Raw genomic sequence first — 27,825 nt, forward strand, 5'->3', positions numbered from 1 at the left:
CGTTGCAGCCCACTGGTAACCTATGCAAATATTTCGAAGTTCAACTTAAGAAACACAGAAAAAAAAAAAAATCACATGTGAATCCTTAAATAATACTTTTGAATTCTACGAAGAAGGTTAAAGACACGATGATTCTGCCAAAGCTAAGTATATAAGTTTCAAGTTTAGAATAAACCGTGTATGCTGGCAACAGCTTAAAACAGTACAGACTGCAGACGCCTTCCCTCAAATACATTCACAACTGAAGCTTTCCCAAGCTCACACTTGAGTTCGGTTTGGGTTTTGCTTTCTTGATTGTGTTTCCCCCCCCCCCCCCCAGAAGATACAACTATCAGTAATACAATTCTGGTACAGCAGGAACTCTACATTCCATTCAGTCTTTCTCTCTTGATGCTAAAAGCTCTTTACAGGTGAAGAAGATAAAGCTATTGCCCTACCACATTTTGACCGACTGTCTTAAGTGGTTAGTTGCATTAACAGGAAAGGAGGAGGTATTTTATAAAATGATATAAAACACAGCCAAAAAGCTATTTTAAAGCAATTGTGTCCAACAGCAAAGAGAACAGCATTTTTAATTTGTAGCACTGTTTCTCCCATCAGAGAACAGATGCCTATGGTCAGAGACACAAGTTGTGTGAATACACTTGCCAAGTTGACTTTGTTTTAAATCCACCTCAAAATGGAATGTTTCAAATCAAGAAAGGGTCTAAAAGCTGCACATAAACATTATTTAATGTTAGACACACACTAAGTTTTATTAAGCATTACACTAAAACTACTTTGGTATAAAAAATACTTTATTTTAAAGCTATGAAAGTTATAAAAATATGTAGTTAAACTTTCTACTCACAGAATGTTTGCTATTTTAACATTAGTGATTTGTTTGTCCTAACGAATCTGAATTTTATTCGAAAGGTTTACAAGACATTATTACTATAATTTAAAAAAACCCAGCATTACAGGGAGCTGTACTAATTGTGATGTTTTATCAGTATTCATTTAACCTCTAGATTTTTAATGAAGGCAGCAAAAACAACTATTTTCTGATGATACAGAATTTCTTATTTCTTGAAGCGTTTCTGTGGTTGACCACTTCTTCATTAGTTACCTGCAGCATGGCACCTTCCTGCCAAAGAAAAAAAAAGTGTATCTGAAGATGTTTATCACATATGTCTAAACCAAATTACCAATAGGGGAACTTCAGCCATTTTTTAAAAAAAAGAAGTATAAGCAGTTCAATGGTGTGTCTAACACAAAAGGAACAGGACTTTTGTTAGCTGAGTCCACGTTCTTCACTGGGTAGCCTTTTAAAGGCAATGGAACTTTGAATTAGGGCATTTTTTTTGGTTTTGTGGTTTGATTTTTTTTTTGATGGGTTTTGTTGATTTTTATTTAAAAACCAAATCTAGTAGAGTATGCCACCCTTACTCTGAGTAGCTCATAACTTGATGAATTTTCATTAATTTGAGGTGCAAACATTGGATGCAGTGAGAGTAAGGCTGACTGAATTTGGCACTAAGGTTTATTAGCTGCAAGAACTATAAAAAATGGTGGAAACCTCGACATTCTAGCCAAATTCCAATTTACGTAATTACATTGTACACTTCTGAAATACCACCTGCAGTTTCATTTGAAGTTTTCACTTCCCCTCCTAAAGAACTGCTTATGCAGTTGTTAAAAGAATGGACGACACATTCCTTCACAGAGGCAGATGTATTCTGTGGTGCAATTTTTTTCCTTACACGTAAACAGTCTACAGTTACTTGGGAACCTTCAGGATGAAACGCGTTATATAAAATCGATTACAGTAGACAAGACACATAACAGAGTTCATTTTCAACAGCACAGAACTACCTTCATTGCATTACCTTGCAACCACCATAATGCATAGACTCCCAAGAAAAAATAAAATGTTGCAGGATGCAAAAATAAAGTTGTATGATTTAATTAACTTGTGACCTACCATTTTAACTACCAACACCAGGGATGGAACCCTTGCAAAGCTTTACTAATGGACACTTGCAGGTCTCATTTGTTCAACTGTAGCAGTGTACAGTGGCAGCAGTCTATGCTTGTCCAGGGTTCATATCATAGCTAGATTCCAGTAGGAAAAAAATATGTTAAGTAGCTGAAATTAACAAAAATTTCTTTGTAATAAATTTAATAATACAAGAAAACAGGATTCACAAATTTCTTTGCAATTTGTAATTGTTAACTCAATTCATTGCTATGTTAAACTACATAATGATAATCACTATACTGAAAGAATACTGTCATACAATATTAGTTTCTTATTTTTGGAACATTAAGAAAGGAAAAGTAAATAAGATCTTACCTAAAGAAGTTTAACTGAAGCTTAGAACTATTTTGCTCTACACCCTCAGCCTTCGTTGGCATCCTTATAAACTACTGTAGTTAAAGCTTTGCAGAAATACAGCGCAGCTTTTTAAGACTGGCTGAACTTAGTGACGTTTTCAAGAGTTCTCTTGTACTAGACCTGTGTCCCTGGAAGAGTACCTCGCTGGGGATATTTCCTTTCCTTGCCATTGAAGAAGCAGCATCTAAAAGATCTAAAAAGGTGTTTCTCCTTGCAGAGATATCCCTTAAGTTATCTAGATATTTTAAACCTGATCATTTACAGACAACATACTTTTTTCTGACCAGCATTTAATTTTACATGTACAACAATAGCTTTATATTATTTGTGGGACCTTATACTACCCACTCCTTGCCTTATTTTACAATATTAAAAAAAAAATCTAAAATTACACAATATTTCCTTTAGAATTATTTTATTAAATCATAAATGTACAACAGCTTCTTAACTCTACACACGCACTTAAATTTTTAAAAGGAAAACGTTATGTCTTATTACACCATGATCCTGGCTAATAGCTTTTCAAAACTTTGAGAAAAATCTTAAAAAAGGTTTCACATGTCACCTGAAACTTACAAATTTAACATTATCAAAGGAATGCTTCTACACTTACAAAGACCACTAGAAAGAAACAACAATTAAAAAGCTAAGAAACTGTCTCAAAGGCATTTTTACAATCCTTCCTCCACAGTAAGGTAATGTTATTAAATAATCCAAATCCATTCACAAAATGGCTCTCTGCATCTGCTCTGGTGTCTTCTGCCATATCACTGCATATTTATGCATGACTGAGATAAGTGTTTCCTTAACATTGTTATTTCGATAACCTGAAGCTGTTCTGTTACCTCTGGGCTCTCATCCTCTCCTATTTATACAGTGAAGCCTGTTTCAACAGAAGTAAAGAGTAAAAAAATAGGTTATGAAATTATTCATCTAACCATTTTTTAAAGGAAAGATAATATCCTAAAAAGCTTTTAACTCCTGCAGCTACTCTCAAGAATCACTGCAATTTTAACACTTAAAAACATACTTACCCATGGCATGCTTGCAGAAACTCAGTAACGGCTCCTCCCTCCATATCCACCACTTCCTCCACTGCCCCCGGGACCATAGTTTCCTGCAGAAAGACAAAAACCAGAACAGTTACACATCAGTACATTTTTAAGTCTAGGAACGCTTTTGATTCTGTATGAAGACTAACATCCACTTTATTTCCAGAGATGGCATATACAAAGATTTCAACATTTCACTGTCTTCCTCCAAATAACCTCCAAGAACTGCCACAAGAACTGCATACGGACATCTTAGAAAATTCAACAGTGTCACACGTAATTTGGTACACTGTACTGTGTTGAGCCTGTGAAGGCTGACTTTATTTGCATGCTAAACCATGCAAGAAAGGACTTCCAATTTTCAGTCTCCATTTCACCAGGTTTACACACCATATTAAGTAATATTTAGACAACAAAAAGCAAAAAGTGTCAGAAAAAAAATTACACTACAACAAAAGGCAGGGCGCGGGGGAGGAGGGGGATAAATCCCAGCATGTTTAGTGGACATTAACTAGGCTCTACAAATAATGTGAGCTGATAGCAAAGAACATGAAACTTGGCTAAAAGCTTTACCGACTGGGAACTGCTAAACATTTAATAATATTTTTGAAAAGTTAGTATCTTGATGTTTATCTTCTCAAAAACAGTAACAATAATTTTCCCCAAGACAAGCTTTACGGTCTCAAGATGAGAAATTGTAGCCAACTTGCAGAAAGAACATGGGCACTGCAGTCCATCTATTGCAGAAGTTACACAATTTCTACATATCAAGCTTAGAATCATAGAACGGTTTGGACTGGAAGACACCTTTAAAGGTCATCTAGTTCCAACACCCCTGCCATGGACAGGGCTATCTTTCATTAGATCAGGTTGCTCAAAGCTCCATCCAACCTGACCTCGAACACCTCCAAGGGATGGGACATTCTCTGAGCAACCTGCTCCGGTGTTTCACCACCCTCATCATAAAGAATTTCTTCCCTACCTCTGATTTTAATCTATCCTCTTTTAGTTCAAACCAGTTACCCCTTGTCCCATCTTCCACCTCTCCAAAAAACTAAAGCCCACCCACTCCGGGTCCAAGACAGGTCAGGACATATACAATACCTCCACCATATGGTCCCCCCATGTTCCTGCTGCCACCAAAATTTCCACTCTTCATTGGACCGTAATTTGAAGGTTGCTGGTTGTAGTTTCCAAAATCATTATAGTTTCCACTTCCATAATTGCCTGCATTATCAATACAAAAATGGAGAAATATCTATCTACATGAGCTAAAACACATATGGCACTCACAAAGTTATCTATTATTAGAATTTTAAATGAAGTACAAAATTGCACAGGTATTCCAGCAGTGTATGCAACGAACTGCTTTTTCATACCGTGTGGAAAACAAGAGCTTCCTTAGACAACATTCCCCCTCCCCGAATCTCCAATGACTTGCACTAATTTACAAATGAAATGCATGGTCATTTCAAGCCAGTAGGTTACCTCCTCCATAGTTGTCATAACCACCTCCATAGCCCCCACCCTGGTTGCCATATCCAGGTCCTCCTCCACCATATCCTCCTCTTCCTCCTCCATAACCAGGACTGCCACCAAAGTTGCCACCTATGACAATACAATCCTTTAGAATAAACTTTTCAGTGTAGAAGACAATCAAATTAGAGAATCAGAGAGTATTTTTGTTTAGAAGACTAAAGGGGAAGGAGTTTTGTAAAGAAATTCCTATGAATGCTATTTTTCAAGGCACAGACCAACTCCCACCCTAACTGAATTGTGACCAAAACCCACCAGACTGCCAAAAAGCCTCAATTAAAAGGCTTAATTAAAATCTTGATTTTCCAGAAAATTTAAGAAATACTGCTATTCTAAAGAAGAAACATAGCTGTCTGAGAAATAACCATAAAATACGCCATATGAAGTTTTAACGTGAGCCAACAGCCACCTGTGCTTCTTAAAGCCAACCAAACTAACATAAACCAATATAAATTTTGTACAAATGTTAAGTGTGCATAAAAATGTTTCTGTATGAGAGAAAAACCACCACAGTAAACTAACCTCCAGGTCCTCCACCATAGCCGTTATACCCGTCACCAAATCCACGGCCACTTCCATATCCATCTGTTGGGAGAAAAAACCCAAAGTATTTCAACTCATCTGTAGCAAACTAAGCGAATTCTCAAATCCTCATGACCTTAAGGACCAAATCTCAGAGACTGATTAAGCAGACGTACACTTGAATTTAGAAAAACATATGTGAAATAACACATGCAATCACTGCTCTACATCTTCTGTTTTCTTGCATTTATGAGGTACCCAGTTTTAATTTTGTATGCAGCCCTTCCACTGCAAAGGTCAGGCAAGTGCTGCATAGAATTACAGATGAGAAATCTCTGGATTCCTTACAACATTTGTTAAGTTTAGGTTAATCCTTAAAAAAAAAAATCAGTTCATTTTACTGAACATCCACATAATCAATTTGTATGCTACAGAAGAGGTTCGCAGATTATTTTTCCCCAAAATTCTCTAACTCATACAGCTGCATTTTAATTCAACAGCAGTAGCTCACAAAGTTACCCAGAACCAGAAAGACAGTATAAATAAGGAAAAAAAAAAAGCTACAAACATGCCTGTCTTACCGGCTCCCCCTCTGAAATTGCTGCCAGGTCCTGGACCAAAGTTGCCACCACCTCCACGTGCATCACCAAAACCAAAGTTCCCTATAACGGTTTAACACGTATAAGCAGTGAGATCATGGAAAACGAACACAAAAATCAACCACAAACAATTAACCATTACTTGTACATACCTCCTCTCCCACTCCTAGAATTTTGAACTTCCTGCATTTCCTGTCTAGAGAGCGCTTTCCTTACTTCTGCATTATGGCCATTGATGGTGTGATACTTCTGCACTGTAACCACATCAAATAAAATACCATCAACGTTTAAATACTGATCTGGTAACAAATAAGAATATCAGGCTTCCAAAAAATATGTGATTTCCAAAATAATCCATACAAATTCCTTACGATTTAAAAAACCCAAAATACTTTACAATTTTTAAGCATAGAGGCCAGTACTTATTTAAAATACATGTTCCCGCACAATTCACCAAACTACGATGTAGCAAATAGCTCAAGTTTAGCTTTACACAATTACCATAACTGCAAGGATTAGCACTATCAAACAGAAGAGTGAAATGAAGCTTACTTACATACAATTTTATCCACAGGATCATGGTCGTCAAATGTAACAAATCCAAACCCTCTCTTTTTACCAGACTGTCTGTCAGTAATGATTTCAATAGTGTCGATTTTTCCATATTCCTCAAAGTAGTCACGAAGGTGGTGCTCTTCGGTGTCCTCTTTAATACCACCAACAAATAGTTTTTTCACAGTAACATGAGCACCAGGTTTTCCAGATTCCTGTTAAAAGAATCCTTTGAATTACCACAAAGAAAATCAACTTCACAAACCACTATTTCACCACAATTTCAGGAATGGAATACTCAAAACCTAAGATTTTTCAAGCACTGAGGTAGCCCTCTTATGATGCATGTCCCTGCAACCTTACTTGGGGCGCCTTCAGGGAGGGAAGTAACATGGGGTAATTTGGAGGTTTTTCCTCCCCTCCTTTATGTCAAACCCTTGAAAGCACTGAAAAAGATACAGATGAAAGTGCTATGACACGCATAGAAGTAAAGAAAAAGCCTTTAAAGATAGTTAAAGAAAATGTAAGATCCAACTGTTCGAAAGAACGGCAAGTATTTAATAACTTAAACTACAGTATTATTTTTATAATTGAAATAAAGATGTCAGCTTTCTCTGCCCATTTCCCCAACAGCAGTGAAGCCCACATTCCACTTGTATCAACAGCAAAGGTCCTTCAACCTCAGCGAATCCAGAGTTATGCATTTTAAGCCCTATTCAAAATATGAAGACAACTCCTTATATTCACGGGTTACTCTGACACTTTGAACATGATATCCAAGCTGCTGTACTAGGTAGGAATGACTTACTCCTCAAGCTTAGCAATAGCTTTGTGTGTAGGAACAGTGTGGACGTATGCTGTTCTAATTACCTTCTCCCAAATGTTAACCAACCCCGCATTCCGCAGGGTATGGGGAAAAACTGGGATAGCTAACAGGGGTACCCATGGTTACAATTTCCCTTGACCTCTGGGACAGCTCATTCAGTTACAGTTCATCAGTCCAAATGCATTAAACAACTGGGTCCAACCTTGAACTGGTAAATCCTCCCAGAGCTCCCACAATATGGTAAAGAGAAGTCAGCTAGAACCTGCACTTGCTCCTCAAGGACCTCTGTGCCACAGTAACTTGTCTGAAGTTTCCAGGTGCACTGCATTCCTTTGCACACACCTAATCTGTACCCTGAAGTTTAAAACCAAGTATGTCTGGGGCTAGAACCAGAGTAGTCCTAAATTATTTTGCACACTACCACTGGAAAAAAGAAGAGCTTCCCTACTGCATTCTCTATTTTTAGTCACTTTGGTCACATACCTTTTGGAAATACCAAAAAAGATCCTGGAAGAGAGCCAGGAGAGGTTGACAGGAGTTTATTAATTGGAAGTTTAGTAACAGTAAGCGTTCCAACGAAGAGTTAGTTTGGAATTTGCATAATTACAGATATTCAACACGTTTTCACTAACAGTACTTTCAGACTCCAGTTGCGTCGCTCGCAGACATGATTCTACAACCAGAGTAACTCAATAATTCAGTGTAGTAACAGACATTTTTGTAGTAGTGTCATTTAACAGACCAAAAGCGTGGGAAGAAGTGCCTCAACTACGGCCTTTTAACTAGAGAATTTAAACCCAGGCAATTTCAAACAAGAACAAAGCATAACTGTCCGACCAAAACAGAGATTCCTTTTTCAAAGCATGAAAAGTATCTGCTTTCAAAGCCATGCTTACCTCTCTAGCCACAGCTCTCTTAGGCTCAACCACCCTTCCATCAATCGTGTGAGGTCTTGCAGCCATGGCTGCATCTACTTCAGCCATGGAGGAGAATGTTACAAAACCAAACCCCCTTGATCTTTTGCTTGCAGGATCCCTCATTACCTAAAAATAATAAATAAACAATTTCTACCTGTCTCATGTAAAGCTTAACACTAACAACATCTGGAGAAAATACATAATCTTAATTTACATTTGCCTTAATTTCATTTCAAAACACAGTTATAATAAAGTAGCAGGTTATGCTGAATAAGTACATGAACAGCACCTGCTTGGTGCCACAAAAATTAAAACCATTGTCCTCTAAGACTCTAGCTGTAACTCAGAAACGCTGCTATCTTGGTGATGTACATTTATATACGTTTTCTCAAAAAAAAAAAAGAGAACCAAAGATATAATTTCAATTAAGCTTTCTGAAGATCACAGACTTCAAATTTGTGTTATGAAATATGCATTTACTGCTCCCGAAACAAATTCGGTGAAAGAACTTCTGCAAGAGTCACCGTCCTTGGAGATCTTTAAAAGACGTATAAACGTGGCGCTTAGGACATGGTTTAGTGGTGGACTTGGCAGTGTTAGGTTTACGGTTGGACTTGATCTTGAGGGTCTTTTCCAACATTACATCCAGATGTGACAATGGAAGACAAAGACATCCCTTCCCAGCTTTACTGAGGCTGCTTACCCCAATATCAGCTTTCTGCCAAACGTCACCAATCACACAGATGTAACAGGGCTCTGTGTAAGCACTCCCTAATGCACTTCAGCCAATGGAGCCCAAGTTTAAAATTTAAACTGGTGAGATCAGTGTTTAGAGATAACCTGGGAGACTTTACAGGAAACAGACTGTGAATACTCCCTAAATCTATCACCAGAGTTTGCAAGGGCAAGTCTGCACACAGCTTCAGTGGACTAAATTACGTATAAACCAACCAACTGTATACTTAAGAAAACTTAATATTCCATCTTTTCATTAAGCTACCCAGAAAATAAACTCCCAACTTTTGCAATTTCTAAACATTCAGTGCCATCATTGCGTATTACTATGCCAAACTTACCACACAGTCTGTAAGCTTTCCCCATTGCTCATAGTAACTCCTCAAGCTTTCCTCTGTTGTTTCAAAGCTTAAGCCACCAATAAACAGTTTGCGGAACTGCTCCTTTTCCCTCTATCACAGAAAAGAAGATTACATTAATATAATTAACAATACCCCTTCTGCACCAGCAGAAAACTTTCAGAAGTCAAAAACTTTCAGTAAGACCTATTTTTTTCAAAATTAGGCTTGGCCCTTCTAAATGTTCTAGGACTATTCATGAAATTAAGCAATTTACGCAATTCTATGGGCACACTTTTATGATACAGATTTAATAATGCGCTTCTTCCCATCATCTGTCCCTCCAAATACTAAGAACAAGGGGCCACACTCAAAGACTTCCAGAATGGTCTTCTCAAAGATCTTTAGGAGAGGCTTTTTAAAGAAAAGGAAAATAAAAACAAACCTGAAAGTTATCATTACAGAGAACACAAATTAATTTATACTGTCTGATTCTATTCCAGTTGCCATTTATTTTTAAAAAACATTCTGGCGGAAGTTGTTGTACATGAATACTATCATGCTATTTACCCAAGGCATTAAAAAAAAACAACCAAAACAATGAAGATACAGCTAAAGATGTTCTAGAACAGGTCACTGATTCATATTTTCTCATTAATTATTAAAATAAATGAAAGCCAGAGCACCTGTAAAATTAATCTGGGATCCTGCACCTTTGGAATTAGCGGTAAACCTATCCACCCTCAACAGCAGCAGTATCAAAACTAAGTGGATTCCCTTTATGACAGAAATACAAATAATACATATTTTGCATACGTATTCACCAACATAAATTATGCTTTCGGTAAGATTTTGTTCCATTATCTTTCAGAGAATTTATCACTGCACTTTTTCAGCAGAACTTTCTGCTGTGATGACAAGTACATCATTTAAAAAACAACCACAGAACCAATAATAAGGTATTACCGTTTACTATTTTGTATGTGATATCATACCGAAGCAGGAAGGACAACCTTCCAACCTCGACCGCTTAAAAAATACTTTTATACTAACTTCTTATACTAAGCAGGCATTGCAATTTTCTATAGTCAAAAGCATCACTAGATCATAAATTTTGCAATTTTCATGTCAAAGCACAACAATTAAAATGCACTAGAAAGTAGTCCCCTTCCACAAATTTTAAGATTTCAGATATGCATGTAACAGGAAGACAATTACTGTAGGCATTAAGAATCAGGTTTTGTTCAAAATGCATCACCAAACTGAGATACTGCAGTTTGACAAGGATGTCAACCATTATAAAATCCCCCTCCCTCCCCCCCAATACTGTATTTGAGAACAATCAGTTTAAATGTCTCTTAAGAACACTTGGAATCTGCTGTCCAGTATTTTTTCTTCTGAGGGAACAAAGAGGAAACTAGTAGTCTCCTCCTTGTACAGGCAAGCAAAATTAGACAGAAGAGTTTAAAAGCAGCCAACTCACGTCAAGTTTCCTTTCACCTCACCTCTTAAAAGGAATAAAGGAAAGGATGTTGCACACCAGACTTGGACTAAAAGGTCATATGCTGCAAAATCGTATCATCATTTATTAATTTGAGTAGGCTAGCAGAGAAATCATTTTAAGCAATGATACCGCCAAAAAAGTCTTCCCTTCAAATTACTTCAGTTCTGCTTGAAGACTAGGGACTATTCACTAGCTTCATACGCCCACAAAAGACACTTTTTCCTATATACTTGATTGCCGTGCATCTAATAATGCACTTTTATATTCTTATAAAAATATGAGAACCGAGCAAATTATGCCCTACCCAGAACAACGTCTAGGCACCACACGTCAGGACCCGGGAGTAACAAAATTCACTACCAGTTCTTCAATTAAAACCACTGTGTGAAAGTATCATAAACATGTTGTTCCACTCATACACGCACAGTGTAAATATACACTTAAACAGGTCAGTTTTAAGAAGCTCTGGTTAGTCTAGCATTAATCTCCAGGGTCCAGAGAGCTCTGACCATCTTAAGTTTATGCTGAAGCTTTAAAACGTACGATAAAAATTAGTATCATTCCAGTCCCTTTCAGAATCTTGATGAAAATCCTCATTTGGCAAAAACAACGCCCCCACACATACAACCCACCCCCGCCAAGGCCCACAACATAAAAGCCGGAAGAAAAACCTCTTTCAAGATTTCCATAGTACACTCTGTGGTGCAAGAGGAAATCTTAATTAGCGCTTATTTTAAGCCTTCCTTCACCGGCTTAAAGCAACACTTCAAAAGGATGGAAAATTACTTACCGTTTGCTGGAAAATTCATCATCAGAGCAAGGAAATGTATTTCATATAGCCATAACGTGTGCACAAATACCCCAGGCTGACCACAGACTTCTGCGGCGTTAAGAACCCGAGTAAGAAAAATGCGGCATCTCTGAACTACTATGGCTGGGCCCGCCAAAAGCAAAGCCAGGGTCACCGGTCCCAAACTAAAAAGTCACTGCTCTCTCTACCCTCACTATCCAAGCGCCCCTTTAGCCCCTATACGTTCTACAGGGCTTCGCAATCTCAACAGCCTGGTTCTCCCCCTCCCCCCGCCAGCCGATGTTACCGGGAGCAAAGCGGTTACCGTGCCGGCTCCGCCATGTGGCGGATGTCAGCAAAACAGGGGCCCCCGCAGCTAGAAGGGGAAAATGGCGCCCAGAAGCAGCCGTCGCCTCCAGGGACGGAGATGCGGCGGGAAAGGAAAGAACTTCTGGAAGCACCGATCCCAGGTGGGGAAAAAAAAAAAAAAAAAAAAAAAAAAAAGAGAGAGAAGGAAAAACAAATAACACCAGGGTCCTCGGGCTAAAAAGAAACCAAGTGCTGCCAACCGCTTCTAGTATGCACCTACACACACACGGCACCAGGAAGAGCCTGCAAGCGCTCTTTCCCGCCCCCGCAGATACTAGAGGACTAGAACTGCCTGCCTGCCCGCCTTGCAGACCCTCCCGCCGTACTCGCCTTCTCGCCCTCGGAGCGATCCTCACGGCCTCCCGCAGCAGCGAGCCTCGGCGCCGCCATTTTACCCCTCCCCCTCGCCACCGCCATTACCAGCAGCGCCGCCCCGGCCGGCCGGCATCTCGCAGGGCAAAGACGACTCCCCGCATGGCGCATGGACTGACCTCCATCGCCGTGTGTTGCCCCCCACCCTCCTCCAGCCCTTCACGGCAGCTGGGCTAACGGGTACGGCAAGAGCTCGCCACCCGCCATGCACGGCTACCGCGGCTTCCGCCTTCCTCCCTGGGGCTGCGCACCAGCCCCAACCGCCGCTTCCAGAACCTTCCTCCCCGCTCCTAACGCTTATCTCTGCCGAAAGACATCCAGCCCCTCTACCCACGGGGCCGGCAGCGGCAGCCAGACCTGCGCCGACCGGGGCTCAAGCCCGCTCGTAACGCCCCACACCCGGAAAAAAAAAATATATAAAAATCAATCACTCCTTACGCATAACCAAACGTGCCGCCCTCCTTAAAAGCAAACTCTGAATTTCCCCTTTTCACGTACCATATTCTTCATGGTTAACGTTTTCCTGCTCGAGAGTACCGTACAACTGGTCAGTAATGGCTGCCTTAACTGTTACGTAATTTGAAATTCAGCTCCACGTAGCGCTAGCGCCCTCCTCCTCCTCCACCCCAGGCTCGCTTCCGAGGTTTCCGTTTAAAAAAATAAAATAACGCTCGAATCGGGAGCTTAAATATCTCCACAGGGGCAGCAGTTCTGTATAACGCCCCTACGTGCTATTTATCACGTAATAAAAAAACCATCAACTCCGTTAGTAATGGCCGCCTCCGAAATGAGCCGAAGGAGCCGTCGTCGTCGAGCTTATCCGCTTCGGCAGCCGCCGGAAAGAGCCGAAGGGGGAATGAGAGCCCACTCGTCTCGCTTCGGCAATTTCCGGAACCTGCCGAAGCAGGCGGGGCCGCAGCTCGGAGGGCGCTCGGCAATTTCCGGCCAGACGGACGCCGCAGCCCTCCGACTACCCGAGCCCGTTCGGCAATTTCCGCCAACAGAAAAAACTCGCGATACGTGCCCGAGCATAGCCGACACCGCCCCGATCACGACTAGCAGAGCGACGCCTTTTTTTTTTTTTATTTTCCGGAAATTGCCGAAAGGCCCCGAAGGCTCAAAGCGAGGGGTTATAATTAGACCAAGGCGGCCTCGTATCGCACCCCCTCCGCGCTACCCTCCACCTGTGGTGCTGGCAGGGAGCACCCCCGAAATCTCTTCCCCCGCCCCGTTGTCGGCGGCCTGTCCCCTTCCCCCTCCACCCGGGCCGGAGGAAGTGATAACCACCCAGATTTTGGCGCCAGTGCCGGCACACGGCGGGGTGGGGGGAACACCGGGGGAGCCAGCGGAGGGAAGCGGACTCCGCCGCAGCCTACTCCGCTCTGCCCCGCAACCGCCGCCATCGGCGCTCCATTCCTCCCTCCCTCCCTCCTCCCTCCCCTGCCTCCGCTCTTCGGCGGCCCCGCACGCCCCGCGACAAAGGGTGAGTGCTGCCGCCCCGCGCAGCGGGGAAATGGCGCTAGAGCTGCTCCTTTATTCCCGCCCCCTCTTTTTCTTCTTCCCCCCCACCCGGCTCCCGGGGAAAGCCAGCGCGGATCCACCCGGAGCGAAGCCTCCCCAGCCGACTCCGATCCCTTCCCCTACTAATAAAAGTGTCTCCGAGCCCCTGGCTAACGACTAGGCCTCCCCGCCGCAACGCGGGAAATGGCTGCGCTCCAAACGGGGCCACGCCGCGACGAACTTCAAACCCACCCCGGCGCTCCCGCTCCCGGGAAAGGGACGTAGGGGGAGTTCGCCGGGGCCGCCCTCCCGCACCGACCGTGGGCCTCGCTCCGCGGCGGGCGGCGTCCGCGCCGGCCCAACGCGCCCTCATGGCGGCGGCGGCCATAATGGCGGCTGCAGTTACCGGGCGCTGCCGGCCCGTTCCCCCCCGCCCGCCGGCTCACCCAGTCGCTTTCTCTGTCGCCGCGAGGCATCTTCCTTCGTTTGGACGCCTGGCGCGGTCCTGCGCTAGCCCCGCGTTGGAGAGACGTCTTGGCCCCCCTCCTGTGGCTGGCGGCGACGACGGTCGGAGGTTGCAGCTGGCGCGTAGGCGGCGGCGTCCTGCGCTCTGTGCCCCGTCAGCCGCCGGCGCGCACTGCTCGGCTCAGCCCAGCCCAGCCCCGCCAGCCGCCGCCGCGCCCGCCCTGCGCCGCGCCGCCGCTCCCCACCCACCCCCGCCCTCCTTCCCCCACCCCCCGCCTCAACCCCCATCAGTTGTCGCCGTTGCTCAGTGCGCGCAGGGCGAGGGCGAGGAGGAGACGGCGGAGTCGAGCGGCTGGGCACCATTGAAGTCTGTATCCTTCTCTCTCTCCCGCTCTTTTCTCTCTCCAGCCGCCTCCTTTTCCCCCCTCAACCCGGCTCTCCCTTCCCTCTGCGCCCCTGCGGAGCGGGCCTCGCCTGCGGGGAGATGCGGGACGCAGCCAGCCCCCCCCCCCCCCCCCCCTTCCCCCGGGTCAATAGGCTGCCGCTTCCTTGGCGGCGGGGGGTAAACGGGCGGAGCGGGGCCGCGGCCCCGGTGGTTGCACGGAGGGAGGGCCCCGGAGCGAGCGGGCTTTACCGCGGGGAAGGAGGGCTGCGCTGGGGGGCGGGGGCAGTGGCACAGCGCGGCGGCGGCGCTCGGGAGACAAAGCCAGCCCGCCACCGCCGAGGGGCAGCCTCCGCCACCGGGGCCTGCCCGCTCCAGGAGGCGGCGGCGGCGGCGTGTGCCGGGCCCGGGGGAAACGTGGCGGGGTGGGGGAGGCGGCGTGTGAAGGAGCCCTGGCGGCTGGGGCTGCCCCGGTGCGGGAGCGGCGGGTCCCCTTCCCCAGGCCGTCGCCGATCGGGGCGGTCCCGTTAGCTCGCCCAGGGCGTCCCCGCCGGCCTCATGTGCCCGCCTCAGGCCCGAGGCGCAGCCTCCCCTAGCAGGCCTCCGCAGGGCTGCCGTTATTTTCTGGGGGGGGTGGTGGGGGTGGTGGTGGTGGTGGTGGTACGGGGTTTTTGTTGTTGTTGTTTTTATCATTATTATTGTTGTTTCTTTCCCCCTTTCTCCTGCCTTTCAAACGGGGACAAGCCAGGCCCCTCGGCGCTGGGGCGCTGGCGCTGCCCTTCTCCCACCTCGCCTGCCCCCCGCCGCCTGGGGGGGCTGCCAGAATCCACCTCCCCTTGTCGAGGGAGAATTGGGCGGGAATTGCCGAGCCCCGGGGAGGAGGGGTGGGGGGGGCGGAAGGAAGGAAGGCCGGTTTTCTGGCCTTGAAGGACTTTCTCTTTTGCCTTGTCCCCCAGGCGTGTGGGGAATTGTAACAGTTCTGTAGTTTGCAGCGGGGCGGGGACGATACGTGCCTCAGGAGGTGGACAGTATGAGAAATGACATGGAAAAGGGGACGGATTGTGTTCAGCATCATTTGCGTAGGTTAAATATGTAGCATGTACAGCTTAGCCGAGTTAATGTTGCTCTAGGACCTTGATTCTTGCAAACTTGAGAATCGGAAGGCAACGTTATAGTTGCATTAAGATAAATATTTGCTGTTTGTAAGCATTTACTACAATGTAAGAGTAATGGGTTGCTCATTATTACACCACAGATATGTAGCTGCTCCCCACCAGATTCGCAGTTAATATACCTAGGTATATCTCGATTAACTGCTAGAATCTGAACTCCTGTTGGGTTTAAGGAAATAAGCATCCCTGATGGTCCTCCCCCTTTTCCCTAGAAACATCTCTATGCCTTAGAAGGCCTTGGGAAAAACCTTTTTTCAATCCTATATACCGCTTTGTCAGTATCGTTTGTCCTGGCTAGCGTAATGGTGTGTTACTGGGTTATGCCGGACAAAGTAGTAACCTACTTTTTGTTCTGGATTTAATCCGTATTAGAAATGTTATATGCAATGAATACATGGGGGTTGGAACAAGGACCATGCTTGTATTGGGATGCCTTTCTTTGAGTAACGTAAACTTCCTTTTAATTGTCATGCATTTTTCTAGTAAAAGCTCTGCAAGTCTGCAATAAAAATGGCCTCCAATAAAACTACATTGGTAAGTTCATGCACACCTAAAGTATATAAGGATTTAATCAACATATTTTTCTTCAAACTTATAACTTGGCATCTCCATTTAAAAGATACATCCACATCTCCCCTCCCCAGCATTATTCTGACCAAAATTTCAGATCCAGAAAGTAAGGCTACTAGAAAGGACATTGTCTTTGGCTTTAATAAATCTGCCATTTCTAATGAGACTTGTTGGGAAAAAATAAATATTAAAGGACTCTGCACTATTTCATCTGTCCTACAGTAGAAAACACTAAGGATTTTTTTAGCCTCCTTTCAGCACGCCATGTAATTCATCATATATGTAAAAGATAAAGTCCAAATCACGTATTCATTTAATTTCTCCCAGTGTATTTGGGGAAAACTAATTGCCTGAGAAAAGGTAGTTTTTACAGATGAAAAATAACATTATTGGGAAATGATGTGGCATAGTTAAGATGCCTTTTGAAATTATTTTAAACAAATAACAGTTTCTTTGAATTTCATAGGAGCAGAGATTATCAGATGTCAACCCCTCCTGGACGGTTTTAATGATGCATTCATGGATCTCAAGTCCTGTAAAGCTTTGCTTGACGTTAAAATATGGACTTCTAAGGGCAGTTGGTTGCTGGTTACCATTCGACTAATAATGACACATAGTTTTTTGAAAGGCAGAACTGGAAAAGTGTAGGATGAGATGCATCTGAGGTTGAGGCGGGGAAATAAGCAAAAATACATGTGTTACAGTTCAAAATTTGGGTAGCAGAACAACTGATTTATAATGCAGTCAAAGGGCCTGTTCTTAACTTCACTGAAATGATCAGTGTTTGACCCAGATCGAGATGTAGTAAAAATTTCTATTAACTCCTGGCTTGTAAGTGCAATGGAGTCCTTCCTTTATATTGTAACAATAACCAGCTATTTTAAAAGATTTCACCAAGGTGAATGTCTGAACTTGCTGTTAGTAAATGATTGCCCACTTTTCTCTAATTTGAGGAAGAGAAGGAGTTAGCCAGCCCAGGGAGGGGGTGCCTTAGGGAGAGGAAAGAATCTGTGAATGCAGTATTTTTAATCTTTTGATGTTGTTGAGAATTTTGCTGAACAGGTCAGGAAAATCAGTTATGGTTCCCATGGGAACCATAACTAATTCTGCTTCATTATGTATTTGCATGCAAAACCTAAATGTATTAAGGGATAGCGTAGCTCTGGAACTGTAATTCCGATTTTGTTACCTCTCGTATGTTAAAACCCGTCACCACAGTGTCACATCAGTGTTTTAATCTTACCCCTCAAAGAAAGAGTGATTATCCACAGATCTGCATCTGTCATATGTGACTTCTGAATGCAGAAGGGGAAACGAGCCATAGTGAGCATTCAGTGGTCAAATGCCGAAGTTACAGCTTACAACGTGCAGAGAAGGCAGCTTCAGAGGTCTAGTGGACATTTAGTACCCCTTAACTTCAGTCAGGTACCACATTCACATGGTTGAGATTTTCATTGGCTTGTGTAATCTCAGTATGTACAGGTTTTTAACAAATGTTCAGTGTTTCTGCAGGCTCTGCAATCAAGTATTATTTTAATAGGCTGGAAAGGCTCAAGAGTTTGGAAAGCAGTGCTGATGCACACAAGATCTAATTAAATCTCTAATATTTCAAACAAAAAGCAACATATTCTCGATTTTTCTTACTGCACTTCAAGAAAAAAATACAGACCCCCATGACATTAATTTTCTTGTGTGGAAGATTATATAGATACTTAAGTCTTAGAAAGTAAAAAGAAGTTGTTGCTTTGATACAGAAATCCAAAACATTTATCTTTAAGTGACAAGAATTAGTGAAGCCGAAAAGAGTACCAGAAAACAATCTTCCACTGAATCAAAGAATTTTAGACCAACGGAGAACACAGATGGAGATGTTCCCCACTTGTAGCCTGCTTGCCTCATCACCAGTAATTATAATGTTATTACTATGGTATAGTGAGTCTGTATCTTCCCTCCCCCCCCCTTCTTTTTTTTGTTTTTTTTGTTTGTTTGTTTTCCTCATCTCTACCCCTTTCTATTTTTTCACACTTCCATTTCTTGAAAGAAGCTGCCCTCATAGAAGCGTTGGACATCTTCATGTTTTTATTTTCCTTCAATTTCAGTTTTACATTCTTCTTCCCGTGGAGGCAAAAAAAGCCAGTGTGCTTAAGCTGATGCTTTTCAGTCATGAATGCTGTGGTCAAAATACACCTGGGATATGCAGGCAGTTAAAATCTAATTGAAAATACATGCTCTGTTTTAGATAATCTCTCTTCTATGCTTCCAAATCAAAACAAATGTCACATGAGATGTAATCATGTAGAGAAACTTGCTCTTTGAAAGAGAAACTTGAACTTTACCTTCTCTTCATTGTTTGCACCTTCAATTTATCTATTGCTAATAGAGTGAAATTATTTTGTGGAGGGAGGGAAAAATTATGAAAAATAAGGGGGACAAAGACAGGGCTTTGGAAAGAAAATTGCTTCAAATTTTCAGTTTACAAAAAGAAGGCAGTTCTTATGTCTAACATACGGGGTTTTTTTTTAACCTTTTACCACATCAAGACAAAATTCTACGAAGTCTAAAAATTTGATAGTTTCAAAATTGCTTTGCAGTATTTTCAAACTAACCCACATTAGTTCTAGAGAGGACTAGAAAAAGGCCATGAAGCAAATCGGGGTTCCCTGTGATTTTTGCTTGTCTGCTTTCTGCTCTGTAGGAAATGAGTTAGTGGGGAATTAGTTCTGTCCACTTTGATTTAGGGTGCTGCATGACTATATGTTTTAGGAGCTTAATACTGTTCCCATTAGTTTATGGCTGCCACTTTAACAATTTCCTTATAAGGTGCAGTCCAAAATGGCAAGCAAACTGCTTTTAGTCTGTTAGTGCTCCAGAAATGTGATATGACAACGTGATAGGCTTGTTCCAACCTTTTTAAGATTACGAACAAGGAAATTCTGAAATGTGTCCTTCTATTACTATTTAATTGTGCCTTATTAAACTGGGAATGCCTTGAGGATGATGTGGATGTAATATTTATTTTAAGAACATAAATAATATTATTTGAAGTATCAAATGTAAACTTAAAACACTTAAAAGTTTTTTAAGTTAGCAAAATTTCATTTACGTGTTAAGTGCTGTACTTAAGTGTAGCTGTCTTAAATTTTTGCACCTTTGTGACATCTGTTTGAATGTAAGTTACATCGGTGCGTGGCTAAGAATGAGAAGGGACTGCAGTAATGGAATGCTCCTAGCATGCATCCGATTCAGTAGTTACGGGTTATTATTGAGTATTTTGCTTATTGTAGCAATACTTCATAAACTTTGCTCCCATCAGCTTCTCCATGTTTTTTGGAAAAGGTAGTAACCACCTTTTTTTGAGTACCATCCCTTTTCTATTTTATGCATTTTCATAGTTCCCTTATTACTTTTCTTTACTTCTGCCTTATGCTGTTTCTTGCCATCTGCCTTTTCACAGGCATAGAGTTAACTTTTAGAAGCTTCGTAAATTTTTGAGCATGTAGCACTGAGAATTTAATTTATAAGGGGAGTAGAGGCAGTCGGTATATGGACAAAAATATTTCACCTTTTTAAAAACTGGTGTTGGGTATCTCATTAAGCAACTGAAAAAAACCCAAAACATTACCATGTCTTGCTCAGGTTACCTGACCACATGCACTAATGTAAAAGGAGTCTGAGCTTCTGGCTTTAGTGTGAATAAGTACATGATTCTTTGCTGTTTACTGAGCAAAGTTGGATTTCGCCAGTGAAGTAACTGTGTAAAGCAAAAGAATGAATAATGTTATTCTGAATTTCTTTTGTAGCACAAAATGGGAAAGAAACAGAATGGAAAAGGCAAAAAAGTTGAAGAGGCAGAGCCTGAAGAATTTGTTGTGGAGAAAGTCCTGGACAGACGTGTTGTAAATGGAAAGGTGGAATACTACTTGAAGTGGAAAGGATTTACGGAGTAAGGCATTACCTATTTTTTATTCTGATAGAATGCTAAATATTAACCATTTATTTGAAATAACTATGCAGAGAGAGGATTGGATGATGGGGATACGTTTTAAAGAACCTCAAGGGAAGGACATCCATAAATGCATATTCAAGTTGGGCAGTCAAGCATGAAAATAAAATAGAAGATACGTGGCTTAGCATTTGTGCTACATAAAATGTTCCAAGACTTTTACCAAGCCCTTAGTGATCATTCTTTTACCACTGTTCTTTGATTTAGCTTGTGTCAGTATCTATCAAGGTAAGCTGAACTGACAGTTGTTATATATATGGTGAAATGAATGTTACTTCTGAGTAAGAAATTTTGCAGGGATTTAAATTGTAGGCAGCTCTGAAGCGATGAATTTGAAGCAGATCGTTGGCTTATTATTCACTTTTCTGAACTGCTCTCAAATTAGATGAATTTGCATAAGGAATTCTGTGGCGTGGTTGCCTTCATTAGGCATACCTGAAAGGTATCTTTTGAGTCTCTTTCCCAGGACTTACAGAAGCACAAGAAAATCATACAGTGGACTTAAAAAGTTGATTGTTAAAGAAGGCACATATTTGTGCCTTTGCCCGCCCTCCCTCCCTCCCGTGACACTTACTGGAAGATTACTGGCTGAAAAAAGGTGATGCATCTAGCATTTGGACATAAGTAGTTACATATGCAGTCTAATTGTTGCGTACCTCCCAAAGTGATTGTATTGCAACATTCTGCATTCTAGCACCTGAAATTTGTGTAGTGATAAGTGCATAAACACAAAACACAATGTGTTTAGTATTCGAGGGTCTGATTTGAACTTGTAAAAATATGTAAAAAATATAGGCCTCCTGCTTGTGCAGTAGCGCTGTGGCAGTATTTGTGCATGAGGACTTCTAATGAGGTGCTTAGTTGTTGTAAGGAACATTCATGGGCTTCTTAAAATTTTAGTTAACAAAATCCACGCTCAGTGGAACATTTGCAGTGCCCACCTCTGGACGTGGAACCTTTCTTTGTTCCCTCCTGTAGTCAACTGAAGGAGGGAGATAGTTCTAGGTATAGTTGATCTCACTCCTCGGAGACAACTTTTGAGAGCATTCCTTGTATATAGAAGCTTAGACATATAGACTTACACTTTTTGTAGTAAGTGTTGTGTACATTCTGTTCTCCATAAATCTTAGTGCTCATATCATATGGTTTGTTTGCGTGAACAATCTTTAGAGGAACCATGGAAGGGAGTCAGTTTAAATGAATAGGTAGGTTTTGGTAGGGTGAGGATTGCTTGTTTTAACTCCGGTGATTCCACCCAGATCATAGGAATTAATGGAGCTGCTTATTCTGTATCTCCACTTTAAGAACATTGGTTTTCAACAGTTAGCAGAGCATGCTTCTTTCAGTCATCAAATGTAGCACGCAAAAGTTAATAAAGATGGCAAGATAAGCATCCGTAAATTTAAGAAACCTGCCTTACATAATGACAAAAAAACTAACTTACTTAAGGTGAGCCATGTGGCTAGTTTTATGTTTTTCTTCTTTTCCTGGTTTTATATAAATGTGTGTTTGTTTCAGTGCTGACAACACATGGGAACCTGAAGAAAACTTAGACTGTCCAGAGCTAATCGAAGCTTTTCTGAACTCTCAGAAAGCTGGTAAAGAAAAAACAGATGGCGCCAAAAGAAAGTCTTTGTCAGATAGTGAATCTGATGATAGTAAATCAAAGAAAAAGCGTGATTCTGTAAGTATATGTTCATGTGCCAAACTTTGTTTTTCCTGTCTCTTCCCTACCTCTCCATCCCCATCCCCCCAAAAAATCCTGTTGTGACTCTGAGAATGAGACCAAACATGTGTTTAAAACTGTAAAAATTGCATAGCATCTGGAACTGTGGTTTGAAAAGGGTAATCATTTATGGTGGTTAACGAGACTGTCGAAATGGTGGGTAAAAGATTGATTGACATAATGACTAAAAGTTCTTGCATTGTCTCAAGATGCTTACTGAATAACTGAAAGTAAGATTTTGGTTAAGAAGTTAAGAGTTAGTAATGAATGATATTAAGCAGTCAGTTTGTATAAGAGCAAAACGTTCATGAATGGAACAAAGATGAAGTTCTGTTTTGGCTTTCGTATTTAGAATAAGATTTTGAATAGATGAGTGGCAAGATGGCAGAATGTGAAGACCATGCAGATACTTAGATTAGGACCAGACATGATAGTGGAGAAGGGAGTAGAAAGGGTGACTGAAGAAAGCCTACCTTTTCTTAAAGACCTGGATTTCTCATACAATTTAAATGAATGAACAACATGACAAATTTAGTGCTGATAAGTACAAAATAATGCATATATAATAATGTGTTCAATAATTCACATTTTTCTCTATAAACTTTCAAACTAGCATTTTGAAATGAAACTGGTTGGTAATGTCAGTGGTTTACTGAAGACAGCTGTTGGATGTGTGATTACTGTCTAAAAAGTTGGAAGGCATCAGAAGGAATAGCTGATGAATAATACAAAGAATATTTTAGTTTCTATATAAAGTCAGTTGTGTGGCTTTGTCTGATACGGTAGTGGACACGTCTCAAAAAGGATATTGTGAACCTAGAGGAACTAATACAGGAAGTAGTCACGATATTCCATGATAATACCACTTGAGGTACTCCCCAAGGGTGTGGTGTCATGGTTGGCTTAAGCCAGCCCAAGCCTGTTGTTTTGCTGAAAAGGATGTGTTTTTCCCACTTCTGGGAGTGCATTTTTGCTTTGCCTCTTTTGTTGCTTTTACTGGCCATGCTTGCTTGTTTATCTGTTATGAGGATTTTTAGGTCACTTGTTTCATCTATTGAGTTTTCAGAAATAAATGCTAGAAATATTGATATAAAATTCCTTCATTGTTACTGTACATCTAAAGGACTTGGCCTGAAGATCAGTCATGAAAAAATAAAATTAATGTAATCTTTAGACAATTATATGTAATTATAGCTTATATAATTATGTAAGGCTTTTTTTTGTTCTGATATACGTGTGCGTATACATATATACACACAGTCACACACACAAGAATGTGTATGTCTATCTCTAGTGCCAAAACAGATTTTTATCTTAAACTAGATAACAATCTTCTAACTTACTCAATAGGTTGATAAACCAAGAGGGTTTGCAAGGGGTCTTGATCCTGAGCGGATAATTGGGGCTACGGATAGCAGTGGAGAGCTTATGTTCCTCATGAAATGGTAAGTCTTGCATGCACAGTTCTTGTCCATATTAAGGGAGGGCAGGCAGTTGCACTTAGGCTAATGAGCCAACTTCATTTCAGGAGTAAGGCAGCTGGTGATCTCCTTATTAACCTTGTATTCTTAGAAAAAGAAAGCTTGTATAGTCAGTACTTATTCCCTCTTCCTTCCAAAACCAAAATAACGTTAACTTCTATTGGTTCAGTTTTACAGAAGTAGAAATTTGAAAGGTAAATTCTGATAACATATGGAAAAATTGGCGTTTGTATGGAAAAGCTGGATCTCAGTAGTGTTCTTGCTGAGGGAACGTCAGGCAGAACTCCAGCTTAATGTGTTTCAATAAGCAGAAGCCAGCTGCTGGATAGCCAGTCTTTTAACCAACTGTAGTGCCAGCTGTTCTGCATGCAACGAAGTGGATAGAGAATTGGAACGAACTAGTGGAGGAGGCTGAGGTTGAGATGAAGAACAAACAATATGAAGGCTGAGGGAGTTGGGGTTTTTCAGCATGGACAAGAGAAGGCTCCAAGGAGACCTTACAGCAGCCTCCCAGTACTTAAAGGGCACTTACAGGAAGATGGGGAGGAACTCTTTATGAGGGAATGTAGCAATAGGACAAGGGGAAAACACTTTTAAACTGACAGAGGGTAGATTTAGATTAGATATTAGGAAGAAATTCTTTACTGTGAGGGTGGTGAGACACTGGAACAGGTTGCCCAGAGAAGCTGTGGATGCCCCATCCATGGAAGTGTTCAAGACCAGGCTGAATGGGGCTTTGAGCAGCCTGGTCCTGTGGGAGGTGTCCCTGTCCATGGCGGGGGGGTTGGAAGAAGGTGATCTTTAAGGTCCCTTCCAACCCAAACCATTCTATGATTCTATGAAGAAGAGGTTTATTGTTACGGGCTAGTAAGAGGGGAGAGTGATGGGGCGAGTTTGCATTGTTGGGAGGTTAGGAGGAGACCGGCTTCATTAGCTATGTTGTTGATGGAAGACTTCTTGTGTCTCTTCAGTAAACAAGTAGGATAAAATTCATTCTTTTTTCCAGTGTTAAGAATACAAGAGATTGAATTAACATTTGCTGGGGGTCAGATTTCTTATAGTGGTGGGATGAGAGGAGTGATAGCTTTATACAGCCTTTGAGAAGGGTATAATTTTCTGAATGGTGTCAAACTGGGTGCTCTCCAGAGAAATGATTTGTCATGTGATGTGCCTGGACTGCTGGAGATTAGTGCTGTGGAAGATCTGTCTCTCTTCTGCCTTTTCAAATTCTCTATAAATTTTATGTGAGACTTAGAAGAGTTGCAAAATACAAATCATGACGGTCTGCATTTCTGTAGTGATAATTGACAAAATCACATACGAAGGAAAAGTACAGAAGTTTTTTTTGTTTAGTCACAGTTGGTTAGTTTTTTGTAATTGATTGTAGGCAACAAACGTAAATATTAATATGTATGCACAAAACTGAGTTGGAAAGGCAGCATACACTCCAAAATGGAATCTGAAGCATGTCAGACTGGAAGTTTTGGGGTTTTTTTATTACCCCAAGACAGCCTCAAGAATAACAGTATGAAATACAGCAAGTTACTTGCATAAACAGTAAATATAATTTGGATGTAAATACCACCTCTTAAGACTAATGCTATTGATTTTTAAAAGTCTCACTTCGAAGTTTTGATTATGCCTTAAAAGACAAAATTAGGGCTTTTAAACTTCTTTCATTACATACTACAATAAGTAACTGTATAAATGGTTCCCTTTGAATTGCATTTTCCTTTCAAACAGGAAAATACAGCTATGAAACCTTGCACGGAAATTCTTGGTAGCTGTAGCAAAAGGTATACTGAAAACTGATTCCTGGCGGACATTCTTTTCAGAATTTATGACCTTTCAAGAGCTGCTAAATTTACTGAATTAATGATTATGCATTTTTCTTAAATCCCATTCTCTTCTACATCAGGAAGGACTCCGATGAGGCAGATCTCGTGCTGGCCAAAGAAGCTAACGTGAAGTGTCCTCAGATCGTAATCGCTTTTTATGAAGAGCGACTAACTTGGCATTCGTGCCCAGAAGATGAAGCACAATAATTGTTTGCATTGCTTTTTTATATATATGAATATTAAAACCTGAAATTTGATTTATTAGCAATGTGAGAAGCATACATTCTAACAAGAAGTCAAATTTGATATTTTTTTGAAGTAGTATGTTTTGCATCAACAGCAAGTAAAGGAAAGCTTTCCGCAACTTGTTTCATTTATCACAAGAGAGCATTTGATACTACTTCCTCCATAGTAGGTAAAAGCTTTTCTAAAACATTCATAAACTTCCATAGTTATTACAGAATCATACTGAATGTCTAAACAAACTCACAGATGTTTTGTAGTCTTCTATACTCTTGATGTGCATGTATCTTCTTTCCCCAAACCTAGCTCTTTCAAGCTGTAGAATCATTCTTTTTAGTATTTGGGATCACTTGGTCACAAGAAGACCGGGTGAAAACTAACTTTGTAGTAATTTGAATGTTATCAGACTGTATATTGTTTACTTTATTGTAAATACTGGTGAACAGTGGTCAATAAAATAGTTTTATATTCTTCCTTTATACTGATAGGCTGTGACTCTTTTGAAGCGGTATGATATTTCTGAACTTTTGATATGTTAAGCTCTCAATTCGTAATATATTTAACTGTAAGTTGGTTTTTTGGGGTAGATTGGTGAGTTAATATTACCCCATTGCTACTCTGTAATCCCAATACTAGACAAATACCAGGCTCTGATTCTTTGTATTTTTTCGGTAAACAACACCTGAGGCACGGTTTTGCTCAGTCAGGAAGGGCCAGTGAAATTAATGGGCTTTGGGTACTTGTTTAAGTCACAGATAGCAACCATGCTGCCTAGGTATGGCTGCTGGTCACAAGGCCAAGTGACTTTGGGGTATACTAGGGTATACTAGGAAATATTTGATGTGTCGACCGTATCAGCCTTTGCTTTCATTTCAGGTCTTAATACAAGGCTATAGCGTTACTAGCAGTTAGGATGGAATTACTCTGCAGGCAATGGCCTGAAGAATACTCACATAGTTCTGCCTTTGAAGGGAAATATTTTAATGAAGATACTTCAGTCATCTACTTTAAACAAAAGACTTTGTTTCTATTTCAGATTTAATTTTAAAATGAGTCTTCTACTCAGCTGCTTGGAGAATGCCTTCAGAAGGGCAGAAGGAAGGGGTGGGGAACTCGGGAGGAGCAAAGTTGCCTTTTTCCCTTCTTCAGTTGCCATTCCTCTTTTCCCTTGCTTTCATCTACGCACCTTCTTTTTTGACGACCGTGGTATGGTTTGCCTTGAGCTGTGCCTCTCTCCATATGTCAATGGCCAAGCTTGTTTCAGAATTCCCCTTAATTTAAAATTTTTGACTAAAAAGAAGAATCCTGTAATATGCCACTGTCAGAGTCCTAGGTGAGACAGTTAAGATTGCCCAGCTATGTTTTCTTAGAAGGTTAAAAAAAGACGGGTGTTCCTGGAAACTCATATGGTGTGCTGAGGAGCACAGGAAGGAATTCAGCCTGTGCTTGATGTTTTTTAGATACTGTTTCACAAATCATTACTATAACTATTTTTCCTCACATAGTTTTGAAAGCCATTTACATTGTGACTCAGAACTTGTCATTGTAAAACAATTATTGCTAAACACTGGGATGGCTAAACTGATGCTAAATTACCTTTTTATGTGTAACCGCTTTGTCTTAGCAAGATTTTTGATCATTGGGTTTGGGCAGAATTCAGTCACCATCTATTTGTGGCTGTAGGAAAAATCTGCTATCCCTGTTGGTGTGGGCGTTTCCTTGCACCAGGTAATGATAATTTCAGAGTTTAGCTAACTTCTTTTTCCTGTTCTCAGACAAATTACCCCAAATTTGTCGTATGTGTAAATCTTCTACAGAGTTCGTGGCTTAGTTCTTTGGGGCCTATAGTAGGAATATTTATACACCTATAGGATTCTGAAATCCTTGCTTTTTTTTTTTTTTTTTTTTACCTGGTAGCTTGAGAAATACACAGGCTAAACAAGAATTCCAAAGCAG

At 41.3% G+C, this 27,825-nt stretch overlaps 2 protein-coding genes across 21 annotated transcripts; one reads left to right on the forward strand and one right to left on the reverse strand.

Annotated features, from left to right (window-relative positions):
• Positions 1-779: 779 nt before the first annotated feature.
• On the reverse strand, positions 780-14,569 carry HNRNPA2B1 (heterogeneous nuclear ribonucleoprotein A2/B1). 16 transcript variants are annotated; one of them, XR_012585496.1, is made up of 13 exons: positions 14,436-14,569; positions 9,458-9,568; positions 8,361-8,507; positions 6,643-6,853; positions 6,239-6,340; positions 6,069-6,149; positions 5,488-5,550; positions 4,918-5,037; positions 4,534-4,656; positions 3,412-3,494; positions 2,336-3,260; positions 1,964-2,094; positions 780-1,126 (listed from the first exon to the last, which is right to left on the reverse strand). XR_012585496.1 is itself a non-coding variant. In XM_074574886.1 (11 exons), the coding sequence occupies exons 1-10, from the start codon at positions 14,463-14,465 to the stop codon at positions 3,433-3,435; spliced, it is 1,050 nt and encodes a 349-aa protein (XP_074430987.1). In that variant the 5' UTR covers positions 14,466-14,569; the 3' UTR covers positions 780-1,126; positions 3,412-3,432. The 16 variants fall into 16 exon arrangements, 7 of the variants coding, with proteins under 7 accessions (XP_074430987.1, XP_074430984.1, XP_074430988.1 ...); XR_012585494.1 differs by having other exon boundaries at positions 6,060-6,149; XR_012585498.1 differs by lacking the exon at positions 14,436-14,569 and adding an exon at positions 12,988-13,388 and having other exon boundaries at positions 6,060-6,149.
• CBX3 (chromobox 3) lies at positions 13,504-26,348 on the forward strand. Of its 5 annotated transcripts, XM_074574890.1 has the most exons (7): positions 14,786-14,821; positions 17,045-17,113; positions 18,357-18,482; positions 20,379-20,521; positions 22,100-22,265; positions 23,658-23,752; positions 25,707-26,348. In XM_074574890.1, the coding sequence occupies exons 3-7, from the start codon at positions 18,441-18,443 to the stop codon at positions 25,831-25,833; spliced, it is 573 nt and encodes a 190-aa protein (XP_074430991.1). In that variant the 5' UTR covers positions 14,786-14,821; positions 17,045-17,113; positions 18,357-18,440; the 3' UTR covers positions 25,834-26,348. The 5 variants fall into 5 exon arrangements, with proteins under 5 accessions (XP_074430995.1, XP_074430992.1, XP_074430994.1 ...); XM_074574891.1 differs by lacking the exons at positions 17,045-17,113; positions 18,357-18,482 and adding an exon at positions 16,492-16,542 and having other exon boundaries at positions 14,701-14,821; XM_074574892.1 differs by lacking the exons at positions 14,786-14,821; positions 17,045-17,113; positions 18,357-18,482 and adding exons at positions 15,722-15,915; positions 16,492-16,542.
• The last annotated feature ends 1,477 nt before the right edge of the window (positions 26,349-27,825 follow it).

This window comes from Larus michahellis, chromosome 2 (genome assembly GCF_964199755.1).
Source record: "Larus michahellis chromosome 2, bLarMic1.1, whole genome shotgun sequence".
Taxonomy (NCBI): Eukaryota; Metazoa; Chordata; class Aves; order Charadriiformes; family Laridae; genus Larus; species Larus michahellis.

What these genes read in the sequence shown, in the direction of transcription:
- HNRNPA2B1 (XM_074574883.1), bottom strand. Translation starts at nt 14,465, where the DNA reads ATGCCTCGCGGCGACAGAGAAAGCGACTGG. An exon ending in GCGACAGAGAAAGCGACTGG is followed by an intron (nt 9,569 to 14,435) that starts GTGAGCCGGCGG and finishes TTTCTGTGATAG; the next exon opens with AGGGAAAAGGAGCAGTTCCG. An exon ending in GGGGGGACCATATGGTGGAG is followed by an intron (nt 3,495 to 4,533) that starts GTATTGTATATG and finishes GTCTTTCTGCAG; the next exon opens with GAAACTATGGTCCCGGGGGC.
- CBX3 (XM_074574890.1), top strand. Translation starts at nt 18,441, where the DNA reads ATGGAGATGTTCCCCACTTGTAGCCTGCTTGCCTCATCACCA. An exon ending in GCCTGCTTGCCTCATCACCA is followed by an intron (nt 18,483 to 20,378) that starts GTAATTATAATG and finishes TTTCTTTTGTAG; the next exon opens with CACAAAATGGGAAAGAAACA. An exon ending in AAGTGGAAAGGATTTACGGA is followed by an intron (nt 20,522 to 22,099) that starts GTAAGGCATTAC and finishes TGTTTGTTTCAG; the next exon opens with TGCTGACAACACATGGGAAC.